The following is a 25,235-nucleotide window of genomic DNA, read 5'->3' as shown; positions in this document are numbered from 1 at the left end:
CCACTACAAGACCATGGTGCTTGCCTACGGAGCAGCAAGAACTGCCCCTCCCTACCTTCAGGCTATGCTCAAACGCTACACCCCAACCCAAGCACTCCGTTCTGCCCCCCTTCCTTCCAAAAGCACCTGAAACCCTACCTCTTTAAAAAAAATCCCCCTAGCTCTGACTTTGCTGATATACTTTGAGGAAAAGTGTCTTGACTATGCCTGTGACATTTGTCCCACCTAGAACATGAATGCACTAAGTCGCTCTAGATAAGAACGTCTACTAAATTACTGAAATGTTGATGCTTGTCTAATGTCAATGCTCTAAAATTAGTTTTGAAAATATAAAATCCTTTTGTTTTTGGCAACATTGGCATATGTACACTTGGTGAAAGGAAGAATGCAAATTAAATATTTTTATTTTTTTTAGAGCATTTATTAATGCCGCAAGCAAAACATCACGATTTATACAGCGAGGTCATAGCTTTCAGAGAAGCTCCCTTCATTCCAAGTTATTGAACCACCTTTTCTCTTCAACCAATGAACAGTCCAGTGTGTAACTTAACATCAAGTTCATAATACTCTGTCGTAAAGGAAAGGTCTCGCAGTGTATCAGGGGAGTCTACATAGAGGACTAGTACCACTGCAGGGTATGACTAGGGACGCGGCATCAATACTTTGGAACAGAAAGACAGCATTGAGGTCGTAAAATCAGTGTCTCTGCACCTCAATTAACTAATGACTATAAACATGGTTGTTTTTGGTATGTGGGCCATTTTCATTAGGCTCTACAGTAGTAGCTAGTGTTTGAGAGGCTCACTCCACACTAAGTGGTTGATTGTCCAGTACGGTCCAGGTTTAAGACCCTCTATTGAATTAGAATCGTTAGGGAAATTCCCATTCAAACCAGCATACCGTTTGATTAATGGACACTTGTGTTCTACTTATTCAAAAGCTGTCCTAGAATTTGGGTGGACCATGAAATGTTTTTTAAGAGCTACTGTATATCCGTTCCACACGGTTCTTACGTCATGAGATTTCTCTGGCTGCATTCCAGCAGGTGAGGCAGGAAGAAGTGTGCCGTCCCATCATCAGGCAACAGGTCCAGGAACTCCAGTGGGTTCAGCTCCATGGCGACCACCACCAGCGTTTCTGTTGTCAGGGAAAATACAGATGTTACGGTCCAAACTCTCTGAATATTAAAGGGGCAATCAGCGAGTTCTACATATTTTGTATTAATGATATACTGATTTGATTCTTGAGGAATAGGACTTATACATGCCTCATGATCTTAGTTCAACTGTCGTACCCCATCAGAAACCAAAAATATACGCTTGTTTTAGTCCACTGTGTGTAAACAATGTAATTGTAAACAAAAACTCTATAGCCTCAAAAAATAGTTGAAACTATAATTTTGATATCATGGATGGTCAATCCTTGCATCCATAACACTGTCTAATAATTTAGGACGGGTTACATTTCTTTGAGTACAGCAAAGGAGGTGACATTATGGAGTTAAACCCTATGCTTGAATCACAGGCTAGTCTAAGTGTACCTTTGAGGGCAGACAGTAAGATGGCGTTCTCTCCCCCTGCTGCTCTGGTTCTCTCACACAGCTCAGGAAACAGTTTCTGCCACCACAGAGTCTGAACAAAATCACATGAATATATATATAGAAATGTTATACAAATGTTAGAGTTCAGACTTTAGGATTGAGGTAAGGGGTTATGAGGATTTAAGGTTGTGATAAGTACTATGAGTTCCGCAGTAGGGCCAGAGGAGTTGGGGCAGTGCGTTTCACAGTCGGGTGAGAGTTACAGTGCATAGCAGGACCCACCATTTTGTTATTCTGCAGCTCGTGGTTAGCATAGGGGATGATGGCCTGAGGACATCGGTCCAGAAGCCTTTCGATTGAGCTCTCGTGGCGGTCCAGCTTGGTGGCACAGAGCAAGTGCACACTTAGCCCCGCATTGTCCCCGTCCGGCAGCTGCTCCAACAGGGGCAGGATGGACGACACATCCAGGGTGGGACCGCACAGCAGGGACTGGGGAGGAGGGGACATTGAGGGTTTATTGTTTGTTCGCCATATTGGTGAATTTACATATCCTACATATTTACAAGTAAGGCTTAACAAAGCTTTATTTTACATGTTGATTGGTTGGTTAACTGATAGACAATGTAGAGAGATTGACCTGTAGTTTCTGGAGGTCCTCCTGGTGATCTTGAATGATACTGAAGTAAGCTGGAGTCAGGATGCTGACCCAGGGATACGGCACACCATAGTGAGAACATGAGTTGATCTACAACACAGAAACAATGTTGTTGTGGTCCTGAACTGGCTCACCTGATGCACCTAATAAATGACTTGATGGTTAGTTGACAACTTGATTCAGGTATGCTGGCTGCGAAATAGTTAAAATGCATGGAACATCTGGGGGTCTCCGGAGGAGAGGTTTGAAAACCCCTGATCTACACAACAGATACACAACCGATACTTAGACAGTCTTACTGTAGGACTACCTCTCCACTACCTCCTAGCTAGGCTATAACCCTGGGGAACATCACGCCATAGTGACAAGAACACAACAAACTACAGAGACAGAAACACACCAGGTCGTCTGCGGTCTTGAGTGGTTTCATGCCGTGGCTGTCTCGGCGCGTGACGCGGTCAATGTAGACAGAGGTGAGGCGGAACAGCAGCTCCTGGATGACAGCTTTCTGTGACGAGGCTATCAGCAGGGCCTCCCAGAAGTCCACCAGCAGCTGAGGGCCTCCCTGGGGCCCCGGCAGGTTCCCACAAAGCTTCTACAGGACACACATTTCAATACATTCACAATGACATTTTAAAGATCATACTTGGGATCGAATCCTACAGAAATCCTTTTAGGAATGACGTACACACAAACACTGTAACCCTAACCTGGAAGAAGAGGTCAGCCTCGTCCAGTTTGACCTTGTTATTCTCGTGTAGCGCCACCATGGCTGCTACCAGCAGACCTTCCTGGCTGTCCCTGAGGTGGCGTGCTAGGGGGGTGGGCACCACCGTGTGCCCTCTGCCATGCAGCAGCAGTTTGTGCTCCTCGATGAACCCATATACCTGCAGCATCTGGGTAGGTATATAGTACATAGACAGTTAAAGCCTCAATATGAAACTTTTTAGGCAACCCAACCAAATTTACATAGAAACGTGAGCTATAGATCTGTCCTTCTCATTGAAAGCAAGTTTAAGAAGCGGTAAATCTGTTTTATGTGTGCTATTTCTATGCTTCCCGTTCTTAAGTTTATTTTTTTGCATCTTTAACTTTAGTTTTTTGGTTATGGAAAATATATTTCACAGCGGTTTAGATGGTACAATGATTCTCTACACAATGACTGCTTGTTTTGTCACAAATGGAATTAGTTGAACTTACGACGTCGCCGGAGGGGAGGGCTGTCGTCTTATCGGCTCTTAACCAACCATGCTATTTTGTTTGTTTATTTCACGTTGTTCGTAACTTGTTTTGTACAAAATGTTGCTGCTACTGTGTCGTATGACCGAAAAGAGCTTCAGGACATCAGAACTGCGATTGCTCACCTCAAACTGGACGAAGAGTTCTTCAATGAGTCGGACGGGAGGGATATACTACTACAGACACCCGACCAGGCCCAGATTCCCGTGATTCACTGGAGAAGGAAACTGATATTTTGTGGAAAAAGATCAGGGTGCCTTGCGAGGATCAGGCGACCAGTGGCTAATCTGCCCTTGCCTTCCGTCCTGCTAGCTAATGTTCAATCGCTGGAAAATAAATGGGACGATCTGAAAGCATGTATATCCTACCAACGGGACATTAAAAACGGTTATTTCTTATGTTTCACTGAGTTGTGGCTGAACGACGACATTAAGAACATACAGCTGGAGGGTTATACACTATCGGCAGGACAGAACAGCAGCCTCTGGTAAGATAAGGGGCGGGGGCCTATGCATATATGTGAACAACAGCTGGTGCACGATATCTAAGGAAGTCTTCGAGGTTTTGCTCGCCTGAGGTAGAGTATCTCATGATAAGATGTAGACCACACTATCTAACTAGAGAGTTTTCATCTTTTTGGTTGCTGTCTACGTACCACCACAGACCGACGCTGGCACAAAAACAGCACTCAATGAGCTGTATACCACCATAAGCAAACAGGAAAACGCACATCCTGAGGCGGTGCTCCTAGTGGCCGGGGACTTTAATACAGAGAAACTTAAATCAGTTTTACCTAATTTCTATCAGCATGTTAAATGTGCAACCAGAGGAAAACAATTCTACACCACCTTTACTCCACAAACAGAGACACGTACATAGCTCTCCCTCGCCCCCCTGACCATAATTCTATCCTTCTGATTCCTGCTTTCAAGCTAAAATTTAAGTAGGAAGCACCAGTGACTTGGTCTATAAAAAAGGGGTCAGATGAAGCAGATGCTAATCTACAGGACTGCTTTGCTAGCTTATAAGAAATCCCACTATGCCCTCCGACGAACCATCAAAGAGGAAAAGCATCAATACAGGACTAAGATTGAATGTACTACACCGGCTCCGACGCTCGTCGGATGTGGCAGGGCTTGCAAATTATTACAGACTACAAAGGGAAGTACAGCTGAGAGCTGCCCAGTGTCACAAGCCTACCAGACGAGCTAAATAACTTCTATGCTCGCTTCGAGGCAAGTAACACTGAAACATGCATGAGAGCATCAGCTGTTCCGGACGACTTGTGTGATCACGCTCTCCGCAGCCGATGTGATTAAGACCTTCAAACAGGTCAACATTCACAAGGCCGCAGGGCCAGACGGATTACCAGGACGTGTACTGCGAGCATGCGCTGACAAACTGGCAAGTGTCTTCACTGACATTTTCAACCTTTTCATGTCTGAGTCTGTAATACCAACATGTTTCAAGTAGACCACCGTAGTCCCTGTGCCCAAGAACACTAAAGTAACCTGCATAAATGACTACCCATAGCACTCACGTCTGTAGCCATGAAGTGCTTTGAAAGGCTGGTCATGGCTCACATCAACATCATTATCCCAGAAACCCTAGAACCACTCCAATTTGTATACCGCATCCACAGATAATGTAATCTCTATTGCACTCCATACTGCCCTTTCACACCTGCTCAAAAGGAACACCTATGTGCAAATGCTATTCATGGACTACAACTCAGTGTTCAACACCATAGTGCCTTCAAAGCTCATTACTAAGCTAAGGACCCTGGGACTAAACACCTCCCTCTGCAACTGGATTCTGGACTTCCTGACGGGCCGCCCCCAGGTGGTAAGGATAGGTAACAACACATCCGCCACGCTGATCCTCAACACGGGAGCCCCTCAGGGGTGCATGTTCAGCCCCCTCCTGTACAGCCCTGTTCACTCATGACTGCACGGCCAGGCACGACTCCAACACCATCATTAAGTTTGCTGATGACACAACAGTGTCACCTGATCACCGACAACGATGAGACAGCCTATAGGGAAGAGGTCAGAGACCTGACCGTGTGGTGCAAGGACAACAACCTCTCCCTCAATGTGATCAAGACAAAGGAGATGATTGTGGACTACAGGAAGAGGAGGACTGAGCATGCCCCCATTCTCATCGACGGGGCTGTAGTAGAGCGGGTTGAGAGCTTCAAGTTCCTTGGCGTCCACATCACCAATAAACTAACATGGTCCAAGCACACCAAGACAGCCGCGAAGAGGGCACAACAAAACCTATTCTTCCTCAGGAGACTGAAAAGATGTTGCATGGGTCCTCAGATCCTCAAAATGTTTTACAGCTGCACCATCGAGAGCATCCTGACGGGTTGCATCACCGCCTGGTATGGCAACTGCTCGGCCTCCGACCGCAAGGCACTACAGAGGGTAGTGCGTACAGCTCAGTACATCACCGGGGCCAAGCTTCCTGCCATCCAGAACCTCTATACCAAGCAGTGTGAGAGGTAGGCCCTAAAAATGGTCAAAGACTCCAGCCACCCCTGTTCACTCTGCTACCGCACGGCAAGCGGTACCGGAGTGCCAAGTCTAGGTCCAAGAGGCTCCTAACTACCTTCTACCCCCAAGCCCATAAGAATCCTGAACAGCTAATCAAATGGCTACCAAGACACTATTTGCAATGCCCCCCCCGTCCCCCCCCCCACTTCTACGCTGTTGCTACTCTGTTATTATCTGTGCATAGACACTTTAATAACTCTACCTACATGTACATATTACCCCAATACCGGTGCCACCACACATTGACATTGACTCTGTACTGGTACCCCCTGTATATAGCCCCACTATTGTTATGTACTGCTGCTCTTTTATTATATGTTATTCTTATCTTTTTTCCCCCCCTGTATTTTCTTCAAACTGCATTGTTGGTTAATGGCTTGTAAGTAAGCATTTCACTGTAAGGTCTACTATATGTTCTATACCTGTTGTATTCGGCACATGTGACAAATAAAATTGGATTTGAACTATTAGAATGTCAGCAACCAGGAAATGGCGGAGCGATTTCTGCCTATTGCGCCTTTACTGTACACACATCATGGAAATACGCAGTAGTACGTATACCACATCTACATACTAAACCACTTCATTTGGATCCACAGTCAAACATCACAGTATAATATAATCTACATTTCAATACACACTAACCTCTGTGTGTCTGTCCATGTGTTGTCTGTAGAGCTGCAGGTCTCCCATGCGGAGGGCCAGGGCAGCCTTGGAGAGAGTGAGGGGTACAGAGGGGGCTCCGATGGACTCTAGGCGCTCTAGGTGGGCCAGTCCACTGTCAGGACTGGCTCTGACCATGGAGGGGCTGGCTATAACATGGGGCAGCTGGGACGGCTCGGCCACACCGAAGATATCCAGCACCTTGTTGGCTGCCTCCTACAATACGCACACAGGCAAGAACCCTTGAATATCAACATTCAACACTATTGAATCAGATGTGCTAGTGTTGTAATTTAACAAAAATGTGTAATGGCTGGAGGTCTCCTGGACTGGTGTAGCTACCTCAGTGAGCTCCTCCATGGTCTCCTCATAGAGTGAGTGTTTGAGGAAGAAGAGGAACCCCTTCCCATAGCCACAGGGGCTGCTGGACAGACACCTGTTCCTGGAGATCACCTCTGTCACAGACAGGCCTGACATCTTATAGTAGGGCAGGGCCAGGTGGCAGTCACGCTTATCAAACCTACACATCAGTGGAAGAGACAGTCACACTTTACATTAAGTGTCCAGTAACACATTTGAAAAATAGTTGTTGACAAACCAGTCAAAAAAAAAATCAACAAAATCAATCAATCAGCGAACATATAAATCAATAAACGAGCATATTAATCAACTAACATACTGTATCAATAAATAACATATTAATCAACCTTGATTTTAATGTGACCCCGAACCAACTGACCTACTGAAGCAGTCTCCTAAATGGGCACAGCTCTCCTGGAAGGCCTGCTGCAGCTCCTGTCTGTCTGTGGTTCTGTCAGTGGTGCTGCCTATTTTGTCTGTTGCTGTATATCCCAGGGACTGGGCTAGGTTCTGGTCACTGCTCTGAGGCTGCTCCACGGGATTTCCCACCCGGGGGTCCAGGAGCGTGGCTCTCAGGAGGAGGTGGGCCTCACTGAGCAGGTGCAGACAGCTCTGAGACAGAGGGTTGGTCTCCTCATACTTCTTACTATACTCCACCTAGCCCAGAGAAAAGGTTCATTGTTAAACGCAAGGGTAAACAGCATAAATGCATCATTCAGCACAACAGACCCAAAGACAAATGAATGGTAAAAATGAGTAACGTCTCGTAAACATTAAGGCTTTGGTTGACATGTTGTTCTGGTGTTGAGGTGCTGTACCATCTCATTGTAGAGTTGGAGTGGGGGGACGGTGTTGACCACGTATAGATTCCAGCCGTGACTCATCTCAATGGGATCCCGGTGCTTGGTGAAGGATGACTTCTTATTCCTGGGATCAGAGGTCAGGGAAGCAGGAAGTACAGTCAGCTCATCTCCATAACGCCAGTCACTTCTGTAACACCGGTCATTCTGGGCCACTGATATTACAGCTTCTAGGTCAGAAACTACAGCTCAGCTCCAATGACATTAAACACAAGAGGTTACAGTAAACCCCTGGTGTGGACCATGCAGAACGCCAACTCTCTAGCTCAATTTGAGTTCACATGAATGGCACAAACCTATTCGGTAAAAGACCACCAAACATTTAGTTTCAGTTCCAGTTTAAATGATCCAGTTTAACTTTGAGGTTAGTTTAAGGAACTAGCGAGCATGACTACCTACAAATCCAAAACAATCACCAGTGGAAGTTATTGAGGGCAGTGTTTCTGGAGTTGATGTGAATCAAACATGTTGCATGTTTTTCTTCATGACTCCACAAGTTAACACACAAGGCTGAACTCATTGTGCACACCATGTGCTGAACCCATTGTGGGTGTGTGTTCTATCTGTCCTGTATAGCCTCTAGCAGCTACAGCTAATGACGGACCGGACACTATTAGCCAGTTAAACACTCCCTCTACTTCTTCTTCCTAAGTAGCTTATGGCTACAGTGCCAAGCACTCTCATATGATATTAAAGCCCCCTGTGTGTGTGTGTGATTTGGAGAAAGGGTCAGCTTGGTGGAGGATAGGAATTGCCTGCATGTTTCCCTACTTCGCTTCTGTGAATTCCTGGCCTCACTTCTTAATTCTAGTGGTCATGTGGTGCCTGTTGCACATGACTTGATCACATAAATAAAGTTGAGAAATAAGTTCTCATGAAAATATCAGATATAGTTCTTTCTTCCGACCTCTGGATCCTTCATGCTCTCTAGAGCAGGGGTGGACAAACCACAGCGTGCGGGACATTCCAGGGCAAACTTGAACTTTTAGAACTAGATAGAAAGTATGTAGAAATTATAATGGACCTACACTACAGGTCAAAAGTTTTAAAACATAGTTTTGATGTCTTTACCATTATTGTACCATGTAGAAAATAATCAAAATAAAGAAAAACCCTTGAATGAGTAGGTGTATCCAAACTTTTGACTGGTACCGGACAAAAATGAAGTTTCAGAATGTCCCAAGTGAAAGTTGCGCCCGATTGTATGTGTGGGGTACAGATATGAGGTAGTCATTCAGAAATGATGTTAAACACTATTACTGCACACAGTGAGTGGGTTCATGCAACTTATTATGTGACTTGTTAAGCACATTCTTCCTCCTGAACTTATTTAGGGTTGCCATAACAAAGGGGTTGAATACTTATTGACTCAACACATTTCAGATTTTAATTTTTTATGAATTCTACTTTGACATTATGGGTTATTGTTTGTAGGCCAGTGACACAAAATCAACATTTTATCAATTTTTAATTTAGACTGTAACACAACAAAATGTGAAAAAGTAAAGGGGTGTAAATACTTTCTGAAGGCACTGTACATGGAACATCATGTACATCATGTACAGTGAACATTAACGTTTAATAATCCCAGTGCGCCTGACTCTAGAGCAGGGGTGGGCAAAGTTTTTGGCTTGAGGGCCACATCAGGATCTCAAAATTCAACAGAGGGCCGCACAGATTTCTTTTAAACCGATTTGGTCGCCCATTTTGCGGATAGAAAAAGGGCAGTTATTTGAAAATATACGGATCAAAAGTTTTAGAACACCTACTCTGGGTTTTTCTTTATTTTTTGTTGAACACTTTTTTGTTTACTACATGATTCCATATGTGTTATTTCAAAGTTTTGATGTCTTCACTATTATTCTACAATGTACAAAATAGTAAAAATAAAGAAAAAACCTTGAATGAGTAGGTGTGTCCAAACTTTTGACGGGTACTAATAAATATATATATTACCAATTATATGATGTCACCCCCCACTTCTAAAACCAAAGTTGCACCCCTGCATACAGTTATCTGTGAGGTTCCTCTGTCGAGCAGTGAATTTCAAACACAGATTCAATCACAAAGACCAGAGAGGTTTTCCAATGCCTCAAAAAGAAGGTCACCAATTGGTAGATGGGTAAAAAATAAAAACAATCAGACATTGAATATCCCTTTGAGCATTGTGATGTTATTAATTTGCTGCATCATGTTATGGGTATGATTAGGGCTGTTGAGGAGACCCTATTACTGACACACCGGAGATCATGAGTCAGGACTACAGTAAAATTCCATGTGACCGTTGAGTCACGGTAATCTACTCTTACGCACTCTGGACATGCGTTGACAGTACCCAACTCACTAACAACCATCAGGTCGCCAATGGCCTGGTACTCAGCGCTCTATTGTCCCTCTAACCACTCTGACATCAATGCAATTGAAAATCACATAAAACATTTACCATCAAAATAGTATTGTGCTTTTAAAACGCATCTTACTGCGATGATCAATCTGTAGAAAGAAGTTCAACAACAGGTTGAAACTGAGTGGAAAACACGGTCATTGTTGATGTTGTTTCAAAGCCTAACACAACAAAATGTAAAATGTTCTAAGGGGATTATTAATTCAAAACACCCATACGCATATTAGAGCTTATGCATACAGTGCATTTGGAAAATATTTTGTTATGTTAAGTCTTATTCTAAAATTGATTTAAATGACGAAACGGGTTTTTAGAAATGTTTGCAAATGTACTAAAAATAAAAACAGAAATACCTTATTTACATACGTTTTCAGACCCTTTGCTATGAGACTTGAAATTGAGCTCAGGTGCACCCTGTTTCCATTGATCATCCATGAGATGTGTCTACAACTTGATTGGAGTCCAGCTGTGGTAAATTCTATTGAGTTGGACATGATTTGGAAAGGCACACACCTGCCACTATAAGGTCCCACAGTTGACAGTGCATGTCAGAGCAAAAACCAAGCCATTAGGTCAAAGGAATTGTCTGTAGAGCTTTGAGATAGAATTGTGTCGAGGCACAGATCTGGGGAAGGGTACGAAAAAATGTCCGCAGCATTGAAGGTTCGCAAGAACACAGTGGCCTCCATCATTCTTAAATGGAAGAAGTTTGGAACTACCAAGACTCTTCCTAGAGCTGGCCCCCCCGCCAAACTGAGCAATCGGGGGAGAAGGGTCTTGGTCAGGGACGTGACTATGAACCTGATGGTTCCTCTGTGGAGATGGGAAAACCTTCCAGAAGGACAACCATCTCTGCAGCACTCCACCAATTAGGCCTTTATGGTAGAGTGGCCTGACAGAAGCCACTCCTCAGTAAAAGGTATGACAGCCCGCTTGGAGTTTGCCAAAAGGCACCTAAGGACTCTCAGACCATGAGAAACAAGATTATCTGATCTGATGAAACCAAGAAACAACTCTTTGGCCTGAATGCCAAGCGTCACATCTGGAGGAAACCTGGCACCATCTCTACGGTGAAGCCTAGTGGTGGCAGCATCATGCCGTGGGGATGTTTTTCAGTGGCAGGGACTAGTCAGGAGAGGGAAAGATAAACAGAGCTTTGATGAAAACCTGCTCCAGAGCGCTCAGGACCTCAGACTGGGACTAAGGTTCACCTTCCACCAGGACAATGACCCTAAGCACACAGCCAACACAACGCAGGAGTGGCTTTGGGACAAGTCTCTGAAGGTCCTTGAGTGGCCCAGCCAGAGTCAGGACTTGAACCCGATCGAACATCTCTGGAGAGACCTGAAGATAACTGTGCAGCAACGCTCCCCATCCGACATGACAGAGCTTGAGAGGATCTGCAGAGAAGAATGGGAGAAACTTCCCAAATACAGGTGCGCCAAGCTTGTAGAGTCTTACCCAAGAAGACTGTAAGACTGTAATCGCTGCCAAAGGTGCTTCACCAAAGTACTGAGTAAAGGGTCAGAATACTTACAGTTGAAGTCGGAAGTTTACATACACTTAGGTTGGAGTCATTAAAACTCGTTTTTCAACCACTCCACAAATTTCTTGTTAATTAAAACTTCTTCAGGCTAGGGTCCTTTTTTCTGAATTTCCGTCTGACTGATGTAACCAAAGTAAACTGCCTATTACTCAGGCCCAGAAGCCAGGATATGCATTTAATTGGTACCATTGGATAGAAAACACTTTGAAGTTTGCAGAAATGTTAATAATGTATGAGACTATAACACAATAGATATGGTAGGAGAAAATACAAAAAATACAAAGAAAAACCAATCAGAATACTTTGTTTTGAGAGCCCATGCTCTTTTAATGGAAAGTCTAGGGGCATATCCAAATCCAGCTCCCAGATTGCAATTCCTATGGCTTCCACGAGATGTCAACAGTCTTTGTTCAAGGTTTCAGGCTTCAGAGTTTTAGTACTGGGACTGAGTTGGAAATCAGTCTGTGTGCGCGCGATGAAGAGGACGAGCACCTGCTAATATCACTTTCCTATTGAACATAACTTTCCTTATAAAATGTTATAGTTTAATTACATTTTAGGGTACCTGACGATTAAATAGAAACTTATTTTGACTTGTTTTAACTTCTCTAGGTTAGGGGGCAGCATTCGGAATTTTGGATGAAAAGCATGCCCAAATTAAACTGCCTGCTTCTCGGGCCCAGAAGATATGATATGCATATAACTGGTAGATTCCGATAGAAAACACTCTAAAGTTTCTAAAACTGTTAAAATAGTGTCTGTGAGTATAACAGAACTGATTTGGCTGACAAAAACCTGAGAAAAATCCAGGAAGTAGGATTTATGGGGGTTTTGTAGTTTTCTATTCAATGCCATTACAGTATCCATTGACTTAGGACTCAAATTGCAGTTCCTATGCCTTCCACTAGATGTCAACCGTCTTTAGAAATTGTTTCAGGCTTGTATTCTGAAAAATAAGGGAGTAAGAGCTGTCTGAATGAGTGGACCCTGCCGTGTCACAGAGCTTTTTCATGCGCGCGGCCGAGAGAGTCCCTTTCATGTTTACCTTTTATAATGACGACGTTATTGTCCGCTTGAAATATTATCGATTATTTATGTTAAAAACAACCTGAGAATTGAATATAAACATCATTTGACATGTTTCTATGAACTTTACGGATACAATTTAGATTTTTTGTCTGCCTGTTGTGACTGCGTTTGAGCCTGTGGATTACTGAAGAAAACACGCGAACAAAGCGGAGGTTTTTGGATATAAAGAGACTTTATCGAACAAAAGGAACATTTATTGAGTAAATTAATGTCTTCTGAGTGCAACCATATGAAGATCATCAAAGGAAAGGGATTCATTTTATCTCTATTTCTGACTTGTGTAACTCTTCTACTTGGCTGGTTACTGTTTGTAATGATTTGTCTGCTGGGCTATGTTTTCAAATAATCGTAAGGTATGCTCTCGCCGCAAAGCATTTTTTATTTTTTTTATAAATCTGACACCGTGGTTGGATTCATAAGAAGTTAATCTTTAAACCTATGTAAAATATGTTTTGTTTTCTGAATTTTTATAATGAGTATTTCTGTATTTGAATTTGGCGCCCTGCAGTTTCACTGGCTGTTGAAGAGGTGGGACGCTACCGTCTCACGTACCCTAGAGAGGTTAACAAAGTTTTGCGGTAGCTTTTTGGATTCCTTTCTTTGCACGTTGAACGAGTGGATTACTCAAATCGATGGAGCCAACTAAACATACTTTTTGGGATATAAAGAAGGATTTTATCTAACAAAACGACACTACATTTTGTAGCTGGGACCCTTAATTGCAAATCAGAGGAAGATTTTCAAAAAGTAAGTCGCTATTTGTGATTTGATGAAGCCTGTGCCGGTGGAAAAATATGTTGATATGGGGCGCCGTCCTCAAACAATCGCAGGGCATGCTATCGCTGTAAAGCATATTGTAAATCTGACAATGCAGTTAGATGAACAAGAATTTAAGCTTTTAACCGATATAAGACACTTGTATGTACCTAAATGTTTAATATCTATAATTTTTATGATTATTTATTTGAATTGCGGGCCGGAAGTTGTCAACGGGTGTCCCGCTAGGCATTGACTGACCTTCATGTCTTAAAGTAATGATGGACTGTCATTTCTCGTTGCTTATTTGAGCTGTTCTTGCCATAATATGGACGTGGCCTTTTACCAAACAGGGCTATCTTCTGTATACCACCCCTACCTTGTAACAACACAACTGATTGGCTTAAATGCATTAAGGAAAGAAATTCCACAAATTAACAAGGCACACCTGTTAACTGAAATGCATTCCAGGTGACTACCTAATGAAGCTGGTTGAGAGAATGCCAAGAGTGTGCAAAGCTGTCATCAAGGCAAAGGGTGGCTACTTTAAAGAATCTCAAATCTCAAATATATTTTGATTTGTTTAACACTTTTTTGGTTACTACATGATCCCATATGTGTTATTTCATCATTTTGATGTCTTCACTATTATTCTACAATGTAGAAAATAGTAAAAATAAAGAAAAACCCTGGAATGAGTAGGTGTCCAAACTTTTGACTGGTTCTGTATATACTTACAATGCAATCTTTTGAATACCAATGTGAGGAAATAGAGCGTAGTTTCAGTGCTTCATAAATGATGGACGTGTGTAGTGACAATGTTTCCGTAATTGTGCTACACACCAAGTTGTTCTATGGGTAGGATCAGATTTTGTCTGGGTGATTTGGCCAAAATATCCTATCACAATATTTTTACATTTTTGACAGTATTTTATGTTTCTGAATAATATAAGGCAACAAATGAATTCTAAGTGGTTTTAACAGGCTTTCTCCATACTGATTGTTTTATACTCAACCAAACTAGGTCAAAACTGACAGTGAAGTAACTTTTCATTTATCTGTATCAAAATACCATTATAAACTCAGCAAAAAAGAAAATGTCCCCTTTTCAGGACCCTGTCTTTCAAAGGTAATTCGTAAAAATCCAAATAATTTCACAGATCTTCATTGTAAAGGGTTTAAACACTGTTTCCCATGCTTGTTCAATGAACCATAAACAATTAATGAACATCCACCCGTGGAACGGTCGGTAAGACACGAACAGCTAACAGACGGTAGGCAATTAAGGTCACCGTTATGAAAACTTAGGACACTAGAGGCCTTTCTACTGAATCTGAAAAACACCAAAAGAAAGATGCCCAGGGTCCCTGCTCATCTGCGTGAACATGCCTTTGGCATGCTGCAAGGCATGAGGACTGCAGATGTGGCCAGGGCAATAAATTGCAATGTCAGTACTGTGAGACGCCGAAGACAGCGCTACAGGGAGACAGGATGGACAGCTGATCGACCTCGCAGTGGCAGACCACGTGTAACAAAACCTGCACAGGATCGGTACATCCGAACATCACACCTGCGGGACAGGTACAGGATGGCAACAACAACTGCCCGAGTTACACCAGGAACGCACAATCCCTCCATCAGTGCTCAGACTGACCGCAATAGGCTGAGAGAGGCTGGACTGAGGGCTTGTAGGCCTGTTGTAAGGCAGGTCCTCACCAGACATCACTGGCAACAACGTCGCCTATGGGCACAAACCCACCGTTGCTGGACCAGACAGGACTGGCAAAAAGTGCTCTTCACTGACGAGTCGCGTTTTTTTCTCACCAGTGGTGATGGTCGGATTCACGTTTATCGTCGAGGGAATGAGCGTTACCCCGAGGCCTGTACTCTGGAGCGGGATCGATCGTCATGGTCTGGGGCGGTGTGTCACAGCATCATCGGACTGAGCTTTTTGTCATTGAAAGGCAATTTCAACGCTGTGCGTTACAGGGAAGACATCCTCCTCTCTCATGTGGTAGCCTTCCTGCAGGCTCATCCTGACATGACCCTCCAGCATGACAATGCCACCAGCCATACTGCTCGTTCTGTGCATGATTTCCTGCAAGACAGGAATGTCAGTGTTCTGCCATGGTCAGCGAAGAGCCCGGATCTCAATCCCATTGAGCACGTCGGGGACCTGTTGGATCGGAGGGTGAGGGCTAGGGCCATTCCCCTAGAAATGTCCGGGAACTTGCAGGTGCCTTGGTGGAAGAATGGGGTAACATCTCACAGCAAGAACTGCCAAATCTGGTGCAGTCCATGAGGAGGAGATGCACTGCAGTACTTAAAGCAGCTGGTGGCCACAACAGATACTGACTGTTACCTTTGATTTTGACCCCCCCTTTGTTCAGGTACACATTATTCAATTTCTGTTAGTCACCCGTCTGTGGAACTTGTTCAGTTTATGTCTCAGTTGTTGAATCTTGTTATGTTCATACAAATATTTACACATATTAAGCTTGCTGAAAATAAACGCAGTTGACAGTTAGAGGATGTTTCTTTTTTTGCTGAGTTTAAATGGTATTGAAAAAAATCATACCGGTGTACCTTAAAATATGATATCGGCCAGCCCTAGATCAGTGTCTTACCATAGATCTATAACATTCTCATAATTTGAATTGGTCAGATTTTGAAGCAGTATTTAGTTTGGTTTGAGTCAATTGCACAGGTATATTTCCTTTCTAATCAAGCGCAGCTCTAGCTATGACTACAGTCTCTGACTGACTGAATGATGTGTGACCTACAGGTTCCTGCGAGCAGCCCTCTCTGTGTCCTCCCTGGTCTCCACGTCTGCAGCGGTTAGCAGGACGATGTGGTGGCGATCATGACACAGAGCCTTTAGACCAATGAACAGCTGGATCCGCAAAGCACACACCTCCATGGTGATGGGAGGACAGGCCTGCACACAACACAACAGCCAATTACACTTCAGCGACTTTTATTACTTGGTGGTTGTTTATGTTAAGTTGGTGAAATTGTAATAACCACTTTTGTATCTTTGGGATTCATTCAAATAATCACATTAATGCTGCTACATGTCAACCGTTTCTTGCAGATGTTATGGTCTTACACTGAAACTGAAGGTAGGCCTAAATGGTTTTGTTTGAATATGGGTCACAGGGCAGTGTAAATAGTCAAGAAACACAAAGACAAAGTCACACTTTAGTAGCCTTTCGGGTAAATTCGATCAACATCTATGCCTGTGCGCTTCTAAAAATGAATCTTTCAGCACTTCACTCACGGTGGGCACAGCACCCCAGGCACAGTTGCTGCGTGAGACTCTGGGATATATGGGACTCTTCGTAGTTCCTTGTGTGATTAGCTACCAGCTATGAAACAAAATGTCAGAAATACTTTGAAAATAGCTACAGCAGCAATTCTTTGCACATGCACTCATACTTTACTTTTTCAGTTCGCACACATCTATTTTTTTAGGCGCATATGCGAGTGTGCTGCTCTGATTCCACTGTATAACTGTTTGGCACGCACACGTGTATAGACACAAACTGCAACTGTGTAAGTGGTTGTCATTTTGATCCCTTTCCAGCTCTTCCATCTTTGTGAATGTAACACACTGGTCTTGAGCCAAGCAGCCATCCATCTGTAGTTCTGCAGAAGCTCTTATCCACTTTAATGGCTTCCTATCTCATTGTGTAGCAGGGCCAATCAGAGCACAGCCAACCGAGGCACAGCCAATCACACACAAGAAGGGAAGACACAGTCAAAGTATCCTTCAGATCAATAATGAGGAGGTCTAAGGCATAGAGGTAGGTGTAAGCAGTAGGCGTAAGTGGGATTGATCTGTCTTCCATTAGCTAAGGGCAGTGGAGTGATCCTCACCTTCATGGTGGTATCGATGTAAGGGTCCTCAGCTCTGGCTGCCACTGCAGAACACCTCACTGAGAAACACTGGAGAGCATTCCTGACAAACACAGAGGTACTATTACGTTTAGAAAAGGTAGATGAGACCAGTCTCAAATAATCATTCAATCAGTAATATCAGTCTCATGAACTTCATATTCTTTCTCCTGTCCTTACTTGGTGATGATGTGGAGGAAGAGGTCAGTGAGGACGGCCTGCTGGGCTTTCTCTGGATACTGATAGACTGAGACCATCTCCACTCCGCCCCTCACGCTGTACACGTAGCCCGTGTTGGGCAGCGAGAAGAAACAGAACACACACGTCGGCTCCACACCCCCCCCCCCCCCCAGCACACACTTCCTGGTTACCTGGTTGTCAGGGAGAGAAGACCAATAGAAAGGGATGAGGAGTGAAGGAGAGAATGTAGAAATAGGTCCTACTTTACAATATGTGTGCCTCCTACCTACCTATGTATTTACAGTACATGTTAGTTCCATAGGCAGGGACAGCGTAAGGAAGTTATGACTCACTGGTGAATACAGGGTGGAACTGCAGGGAGTGCAGGCGGGTATCCTCCACACTGCAGCCTTGGAAGAAGTCTGGAGCAAAACGTCTGGAGGGGAGACCCAATAGGATGAGACCAACCCCTAGTTCACACACACGCACGCAAACACACACAGACACAGACAGAGTAGGGCTCCCGAGTGGCACAGCGGTCTAAGGCACTGCATCTCAGTGCAAGAGGCATCAATACAGTGGTTCGAATCCAGGCTGAATCACATCCGGCTGTGATTGGGAGTCCCATAGGGCGGAGCTCAATTGGTCCAGCATCGTCAGGGTTTGGTCGGGGTAGGCCGTCATTGTAAATAACAATTTGTTCTTAACGGACTTGCCTAGTTAAATAAAAATAACAATAACGACAACAGCTCCCACACGTACACACCTGTATAAGATATAGTTGACAGCGAGGATACCCCTGGCTTCACTCTCCATGCCTGTCCACTCCAGAGAGACCTTGACCCCACAGTCCTTGGCATTGTCTCCCAGCAGCTCCTGGTGCTTAGGGAAGATGAAGAAGTCATCCTGATCAAGGTGACCAGCAAGACCCTCTTTCCTCACCTCTGGTGAATACAAAGACAAGATAAACACAACCACAACCCAATCAGACAGAATATACAACCATACCATTTTCGGTGCAGTTTGTAGTAGTGTATTCAGACCCCTTTACTTTTCCCACATTTTGTTACGTGCCTTATTCTACCACCGTAGGGATGGTGCCAGGTTTCCTTCAGACGTGATGCTTGGCATTCAGGCCAAAGAGTTCAATCTTGGTTTCATTAGACCAGCAAATGTTGTTTCTCATGGTCTGAGAGTCTTCAGGTGCCTCCAAGCAGTCTAGCATGTGCCTTTTACTGAGGAGTGGCTTCCGTCTGGCCACTGTACCATAAAGGCCAGCATTGAAGGCCCTTCTCCCCCGATTGCATAGTTTGGCAGAGCGGTCAGCTCTAGGAAGAGTCTTGGTGGTTCCAAACATCTTCCATTTAAGAATAATGGAGGCCAATGTGTTCTTGTGGACCTTTAATGCTGCAGAAATGTTTTGGTACCCTTCCCCAGATCCACAGATCTGGGGAAGGGTACCAAAAAAATTCTGCAGCATTGAAGGTCCACAAGAACACATTGGCCTCCATTATTCTTAAATGGCAAAAACCAAGCCATGAAGTCGAAGGAATTGTACATAGAGCTCCGAGACAGGATTGTGTCGAGGCACACCTCGACACAATCCTGTCTCGGAGCTCTATGTACAATTCCTTCGACTTCATGGCTTGGTTTTTGCTCTGACATGCACTGTCAACTGAGGGACCTTATATAGACAGGTGTGTGCCTTTCCAAATCATGTCCAATCACTAGAATTTACCACAAGTCGACTCCATTCAAGTTGTAGAAACATTTCAAGGATGATCAATGGAAACAGGATGCACCTGAACTCAATTTTGAATCTCATAGCAAAGGGTCTGAATACTTATGTAAATAAGGTATTTGTGAAAAAAGCACAATCGTTGCACGAATGTACCTAACCATAAACGTCAATGCCTTTCTTAAAATCAATACACAGAAGCATATATTTTTTAAACTGCATATTTAGTTAAAAGAAATTTATGTTTGCAGGCAACATTAACTCGGGAAATTGTGTCACTTCTCTTGCGTTCATTGCACGCAGAGTCATGCAACAGTTTGGGCCGCCTGGCTCGTTGCGAACTAATTTGACAGAATTTTACATAATTATGACATAACATTGAAGGTTGTGCAAAGTAACAGCAATATTTAGACTACGGGTTGCCACCCGGAACGGTTCCGTATTTCACTGAAAGAATAAACGTTTGTTTTCGAAATGATAGTTTCCGGATTTGACCATTTTAATGACCAAAGGCTCGTATTTCTGTGTTTATTATATTATAATTAAGTCTATGATTTGATAGAGCAGTCTGACTGAGCGATGGTAGGCAGCAGCAGGCTCGTAAGCATTCATTCAAACTTTACTGCGTTTGCCAGCAGCTCTTAGCAATGCTTGAACCACAGCGCTGTTTATGACTTGAAGCCTATCAACTCCTGAGATTAGGCTGGCAATACTAAAGTGCCTATTAGAACATCCAATAGTCAAAGGTATATGAAATACAAATGGTGTAGAGAAATAGTTGACGCGTCATAATTCCTATTATAACTACAACCTAAAACTTCTTAACTGTGAATATTGAAGAACTTGGAATATTGAACCACAAGCTTTCATATGTTCTGAGCAAGGAATTTAAACTTTAGCTTTTTTCGATGGCACATATTGCACTTTTACTTTCTTCTCCAACACTGTGTTTTTGCATTTTAACCAAATTGAGCATGTTTCATTACTTATTTGAGACTAAATAGATTTTATTTATGTATTATATTAAGTTAAAATAACTGTTCATTGTTCATTCCGTATTGTTGTAATTGTCATTATTACAAATATATATATGTATATATATATATATACACTGCTCAAAAAAATAAAGGGAACACTAAAATAACACATCCTAGATCTGAATGAATGAAATATTCTTATTAAATAATTTTTTCTTTACATAGTTGAATGTGCTGACAACAAAATCACACAAAAATTATCAATGGAAATCAAATTTATCTGGATTTGGAGTCACACTCAAAATTAAAGTGGAAAACCACACTACAGGCTGATCCAACTTTGATGTAATGTCCTTAAAACAAAGCAAAATGAGGCTCAGTAGTGTGTGTGGCCTCCACATGCCTGTATGACCTCCCTACAACGCCTGGGCATGCTCCTGATGAGGTGGCGGATGGTCTCCTGAGGGTTCTCCGCCAACTCCTGGACAGTCTGTGGTGCAACGTGGCGTTGGTGGATGGAGCGAGACATGATGTCCCAGATGTGCTCAATTGGATTCAGGTCTGAGGAACGGGCGGGCCAGTCCATAGCATCAATGCCTTCCTCTTGCAGGAACTGCTGACACACTCCAGCCACATGAGGTCTAGCATTGTCTTGCTTTAGGAGGAACCCAGGGCCAACCGCACCAGCATATGGTCTCACAAGGGGTCTGAGGATCTCATCTCGGTACCTAATGGCAGTCAGGCTACCTCTGGCGAGCACATGGAGGAGCACATGGCCCCCCAAAGAAATGCCACCCCACACCATGACTGACCCACCGCCAAACCGGTCATGCTGGAGGATGTTGCAGGCAGCAGAACGTTCTCCACGGCGTCTCCAGACTCTGTCACGTCTGTCACATGTGCTCAGTGTGAACCTGCTTTCATCTGTGAAGAGCACAGGGCGCCACTGGCGAATTTTCCAATCTTGATGTTCTCTGGCAAATGCCAAACGTTCTGCATGGTGTTGGGCTGTAAGCACAACCCCCACCTGTGGATGTCGGGCCCTCATACCACCCTCATGGAGTCTGTTTCTGACCGTTTGAGCAGACACATGCACATTTGTAGCCTGCTGGAGGTCATTTTGCAGGGCTCTGGCAGTGCTCCTCCTGCTCCTCCTTGCACAAAGGCGGAGGTAGCGGTCCTGCTGCTGGGTTGTTGCCCTCCTCCACATCTCCTGATGTACTGGCCTGTCTCCTGGTAGCGCCTCCATGCTCTGGACACTACGCTGACAGACACAGCAAACCTTCTTGCCACAGCTCGCATTGATGTGCCATCCTGGATGAGCTGCACTACCTGAGCCACTTGTGTGGGTTGTAGACTCCGTCTCATGCTACACTAGAGTGAAAGCACCGCCAGCATTCAAAAGTGACCAAAACATCAGCCAGGAAGCATAGGAACTGAGAAGTGGTCTGTGGTCACCACCTGCAGAATCACTCCTTTATTGGGGGTGTCTTGCTAATTGCCTATAATTTCCAGCTGTTGTCTAATCCATTTGCAAAACAGCATGTGAAATTTATTGTCAATCAGTGTTGCTTCCTAAGTGGACAGTTTGATTTCACAGAAGTGTGATTGACTTGGAGTTACATTGTGTTGTTTAAGTGTTCCCTTTATTTTTTTGAGCAGTGTATATAAATAAATAGGACGATTAATCGGTATCGGCTTTTTTAGTCCTCCAATTATTCTCAGAGGCAACCCATCATATCCCAGTCCGCGTGATCAAAACAATCTTGAAGCATGGATTCCGATTGGTCAGACCAGTGTTGAACGGCCCTTACCACGTGTACTTCCTGTTTGAGTTTCTGCCTATAGGAAGCGAGGACAGGATGGAGGCATGATCTGATTTGCTGAAAAGAGGGCGGGGGAGGGCCTTGTAGCCATCCCGGAAGGGAGAGTAGTAATGGTTGCGAGTTTTTTAAGCACAAGTGGAGCAGGAAATGTGTCGATAAAACATTGGTCATGTTTTCTTTAGATTTGCTTTATTAAAGTCCCCAGCTACAATAAATACAGCCTCAGGATATGCGCTTTCCAATTTACACAAAGTCCAGTGTAGTTCCTTGAAAGCCGCCGTGGTATCGACTTGATGGGGAATATACACGGCTGTGACGATAACCGAAGATAATTCTCTCAGGAGGTAATGCCGTCGGCATTTGATTATGAGGTATTCTAGGTCGGGTGAACAAAAGGACTTGAGTTCCTGTACATTACCACATCACACCATAAGTAGTTAATCATGAAACATACTGTGTAGAGCTAGTCGTGTTACCTATCTCATTGTTGTGTTCTGCTCCAGTGATCATATCCTTGGGGACTAGACAGTGGTCCTGGGACTTCTTGTCAGCTGACTTCTGGGTAGGGGCGGAGCCAGGAAGTCTCTCCAGCTTGACCACCAGCACTTCGAGTTCTGCCTGCAGGGCAATGTACCCCGCACAGATCGCCACCTGCAGGCAGGGATGGCAACGTTAATAAATACTCTATTAAATAATATTTTGTATGCAAAGTTTGCATTACAGAATTAACTTCCCAAACCCGAACCTTGTCCTCCCCAGGCTAAATGCTACCAAATATAACATGCTCCACAGAAAGAACTGGCTGGTAGATGAGATTACCGAAATCCCAACCCCTACCTGTTGGGGCGACAGTCCTGGGAGGTGGAGGATCAGACAACGCTCAAAGTCCAGGATGGAGAGCTTATCGTTGAGGGCCTGTCTCTTGAGACTGAACAGCACCAGGCTCTTAGGACACCCCACCAGCAGGTCCCCTGTCACCCCACAGCACGCTACACACAGTGGGCGCTCAAACAGCGGAATCTCAATGATCTCCATCTGCTCCTTGGGAGCTCCACGCATGGATGAGCCACGCAGGAAGTGGCCCAGCAGACGCACACCCACACGGGTCTTCTCGGCCACCTGGTAGCGCCAGTTGGTGTAGGTGCGGAGGTAGGTGACATTGTTCTTCTCCTCGATGGTCACCAGGTAGTCCCCTGGGGTGGGGAGGGCAAGACAAGGGAGGACAGAGGAGAGAGGCTTGAGAACAAGGATGAGGAGATTGTCATGAGTGGAGAGTTATTTAATAATTATATTCCAAATTCATTCATTTTTATTCTGTGTATATTCTGTGGGAAATTAGCCTGGATGACTTTTCAATGTAAAACACTTTTTACAAGGGATCCAAATTAGACTGTTTTTTCCCCTTTGACTGCATTAACAAAATCTAGCTATACACACATGCTGGTGCACCTCACTCCCTCAGCAGTTTACCAAAGACAGTACAGTATGAAAATAGGCTTAAACTGCTTCTCCAATAGAAATCCCGGCTCAAACTTTCAGGTGATGTCATGGCGACGTTGGCTAGCAAAGCTCATGCGTAGAAACACGTCATCGGTTCTAACGGTCGTCTCGATCCGAACGTCGCATTTGCACCCATCACATTTTTTTTGCAGTTTTGAAACTGCAGTAAAAGTGCAGTAACTGCATCAGACTGTGGTATTTTGGACGCAGTAATTGCAGCACACTGCAGTTATACTGCACTCTAACTAAAGTTATATTACAGTGTACTGCATTTATACTGCATTCGAGGGGTGCAACTTTCACTGGGGACAGGGAGGCTATGCCCCCCCCCCCCCCCCCCCCCCCCCCCCCCCCCCCCCACACACATTCTGAAATTGCATTTTTGTCCCCACCTGTTTTATAATAAATGATACGACGTGCTTTAGGACCATGCGGACACTTCCAAGCAGCCGGATAGGTTGTTTTGAGTATTTATCCAACTGGATAAAAACAAAACATATGAATAATGTCCCCCCCCCACTTCGAAAACCAAAGTTGTGCCCCTGCTGCAATCTTTTTTCGCATGGGCAGGCCATCAAATCAAAGGTACTCCTTCGATATAAAAGTTGTTTTTGACGAAAATGAGGGGGTGGGCGTAATAACATGTTCAACTACTTAAAGACATTGGCTCGAATCGAGGTCGTGCCTTTAGATTCCGAGAAAACTAACAACTAAGGAAGAATGTTTCACTCATTGACTTCTCAAACCCCTAACCCCGGCCTGGTCTGTTTGCCGCGCCTCTGGGTTAATAAACAATGTGAGTAAACAACAGCGCAAAGACAGAATGTAGAAGTTTGATTAAGAAAGTGACACACCTATCTCGCTGTGCAAGATGCTCTGCACAGTCCCCATGGTGGCGAAGCGGCAGATAAGAGGACACCCCTCCGCTTCCAGTTGAAATGCCTCGATCTTGCATCCTCCCGCGGACTCCACAAACAAGACACCCCCGCCACAACACACTAACCCAGGCTCCTGTTCGGTTTGCACGATTTGCTGGGAAGCGAAGGGATGGCAGTTGTATACGTGAACCATCTTCACTTTTTTCCCGTAATTTACGTCGAGAAACACGATGTGTACATCAAGGTAGATACATCGTTTCTGTCCGGATAATACAGGGCTTTGTTTTCACTGTCTATGTCGAGGTTAGCCAGCTACACCCAGAGGCTAGCCAGCTAGCTAGATAACTTGATCATATCACATGCCCCCACCGTCTTGTGATGAGCAGGCAGAATTCGTTAAACTTGAAAATGAGTTTTTTTTTACCCAGTCCCTGGTAAGTTTACTCCACTTGCTCTTTTCTACACAGAAATCCTAAGTATACGCTAATTATATCTATAAGGGGACACAGTTTGAAGAATTCATGCGGTGCTAATGGTGAAAGTTAAAACTAGAAACAACTCCTTCTCCA

The 25,235-nt window shown here is 44.2% G+C and overlaps 1 protein-coding gene across 1 annotated transcript; it reads right to left on the bottom strand.

The window, feature by feature from the left end:
- Window positions 1-386: 386 nt before the first annotated feature.
- On the bottom strand, window positions 387-25,235 carry LOC129855657 (BLOC-2 complex member HPS3-like). Its single transcript, XM_055923553.1, is given in 19 exon segments — window positions 387-1,137; window positions 1,541-1,631; window positions 1,823-2,029; window positions 2,178-2,285; window positions 2,596-2,790; window positions 2,906-3,091; window positions 6,638-6,871; window positions 6,998-7,175; window positions 7,395-7,672; window positions 7,834-7,942; window positions 16,454-16,608; window positions 17,550-17,631; window positions 17,748-17,920; window positions 17,922-17,938; window positions 18,101-18,183; window positions 18,514-18,691; window positions 22,765-22,939; window positions 23,126-23,481; window positions 24,643-25,235. Coding segments are annotated over 19 exon segments (3,150 nt in total). The 5' UTR covers window positions 24,860-25,235; the 3' UTR covers window positions 387-1,009.

The sequence above is a fragment of the Salvelinus fontinalis genome, chromosome 5 (assembly GCF_029448725.1).
Source record: "Salvelinus fontinalis isolate EN_2023a chromosome 5, ASM2944872v1, whole genome shotgun sequence".
Taxonomy (NCBI): domain Eukaryota; kingdom Metazoa; phylum Chordata; class Actinopteri; order Salmoniformes; family Salmonidae; genus Salvelinus; species Salvelinus fontinalis.
This window is presented reverse-complemented; position numbering and strand designations above follow the sequence as displayed.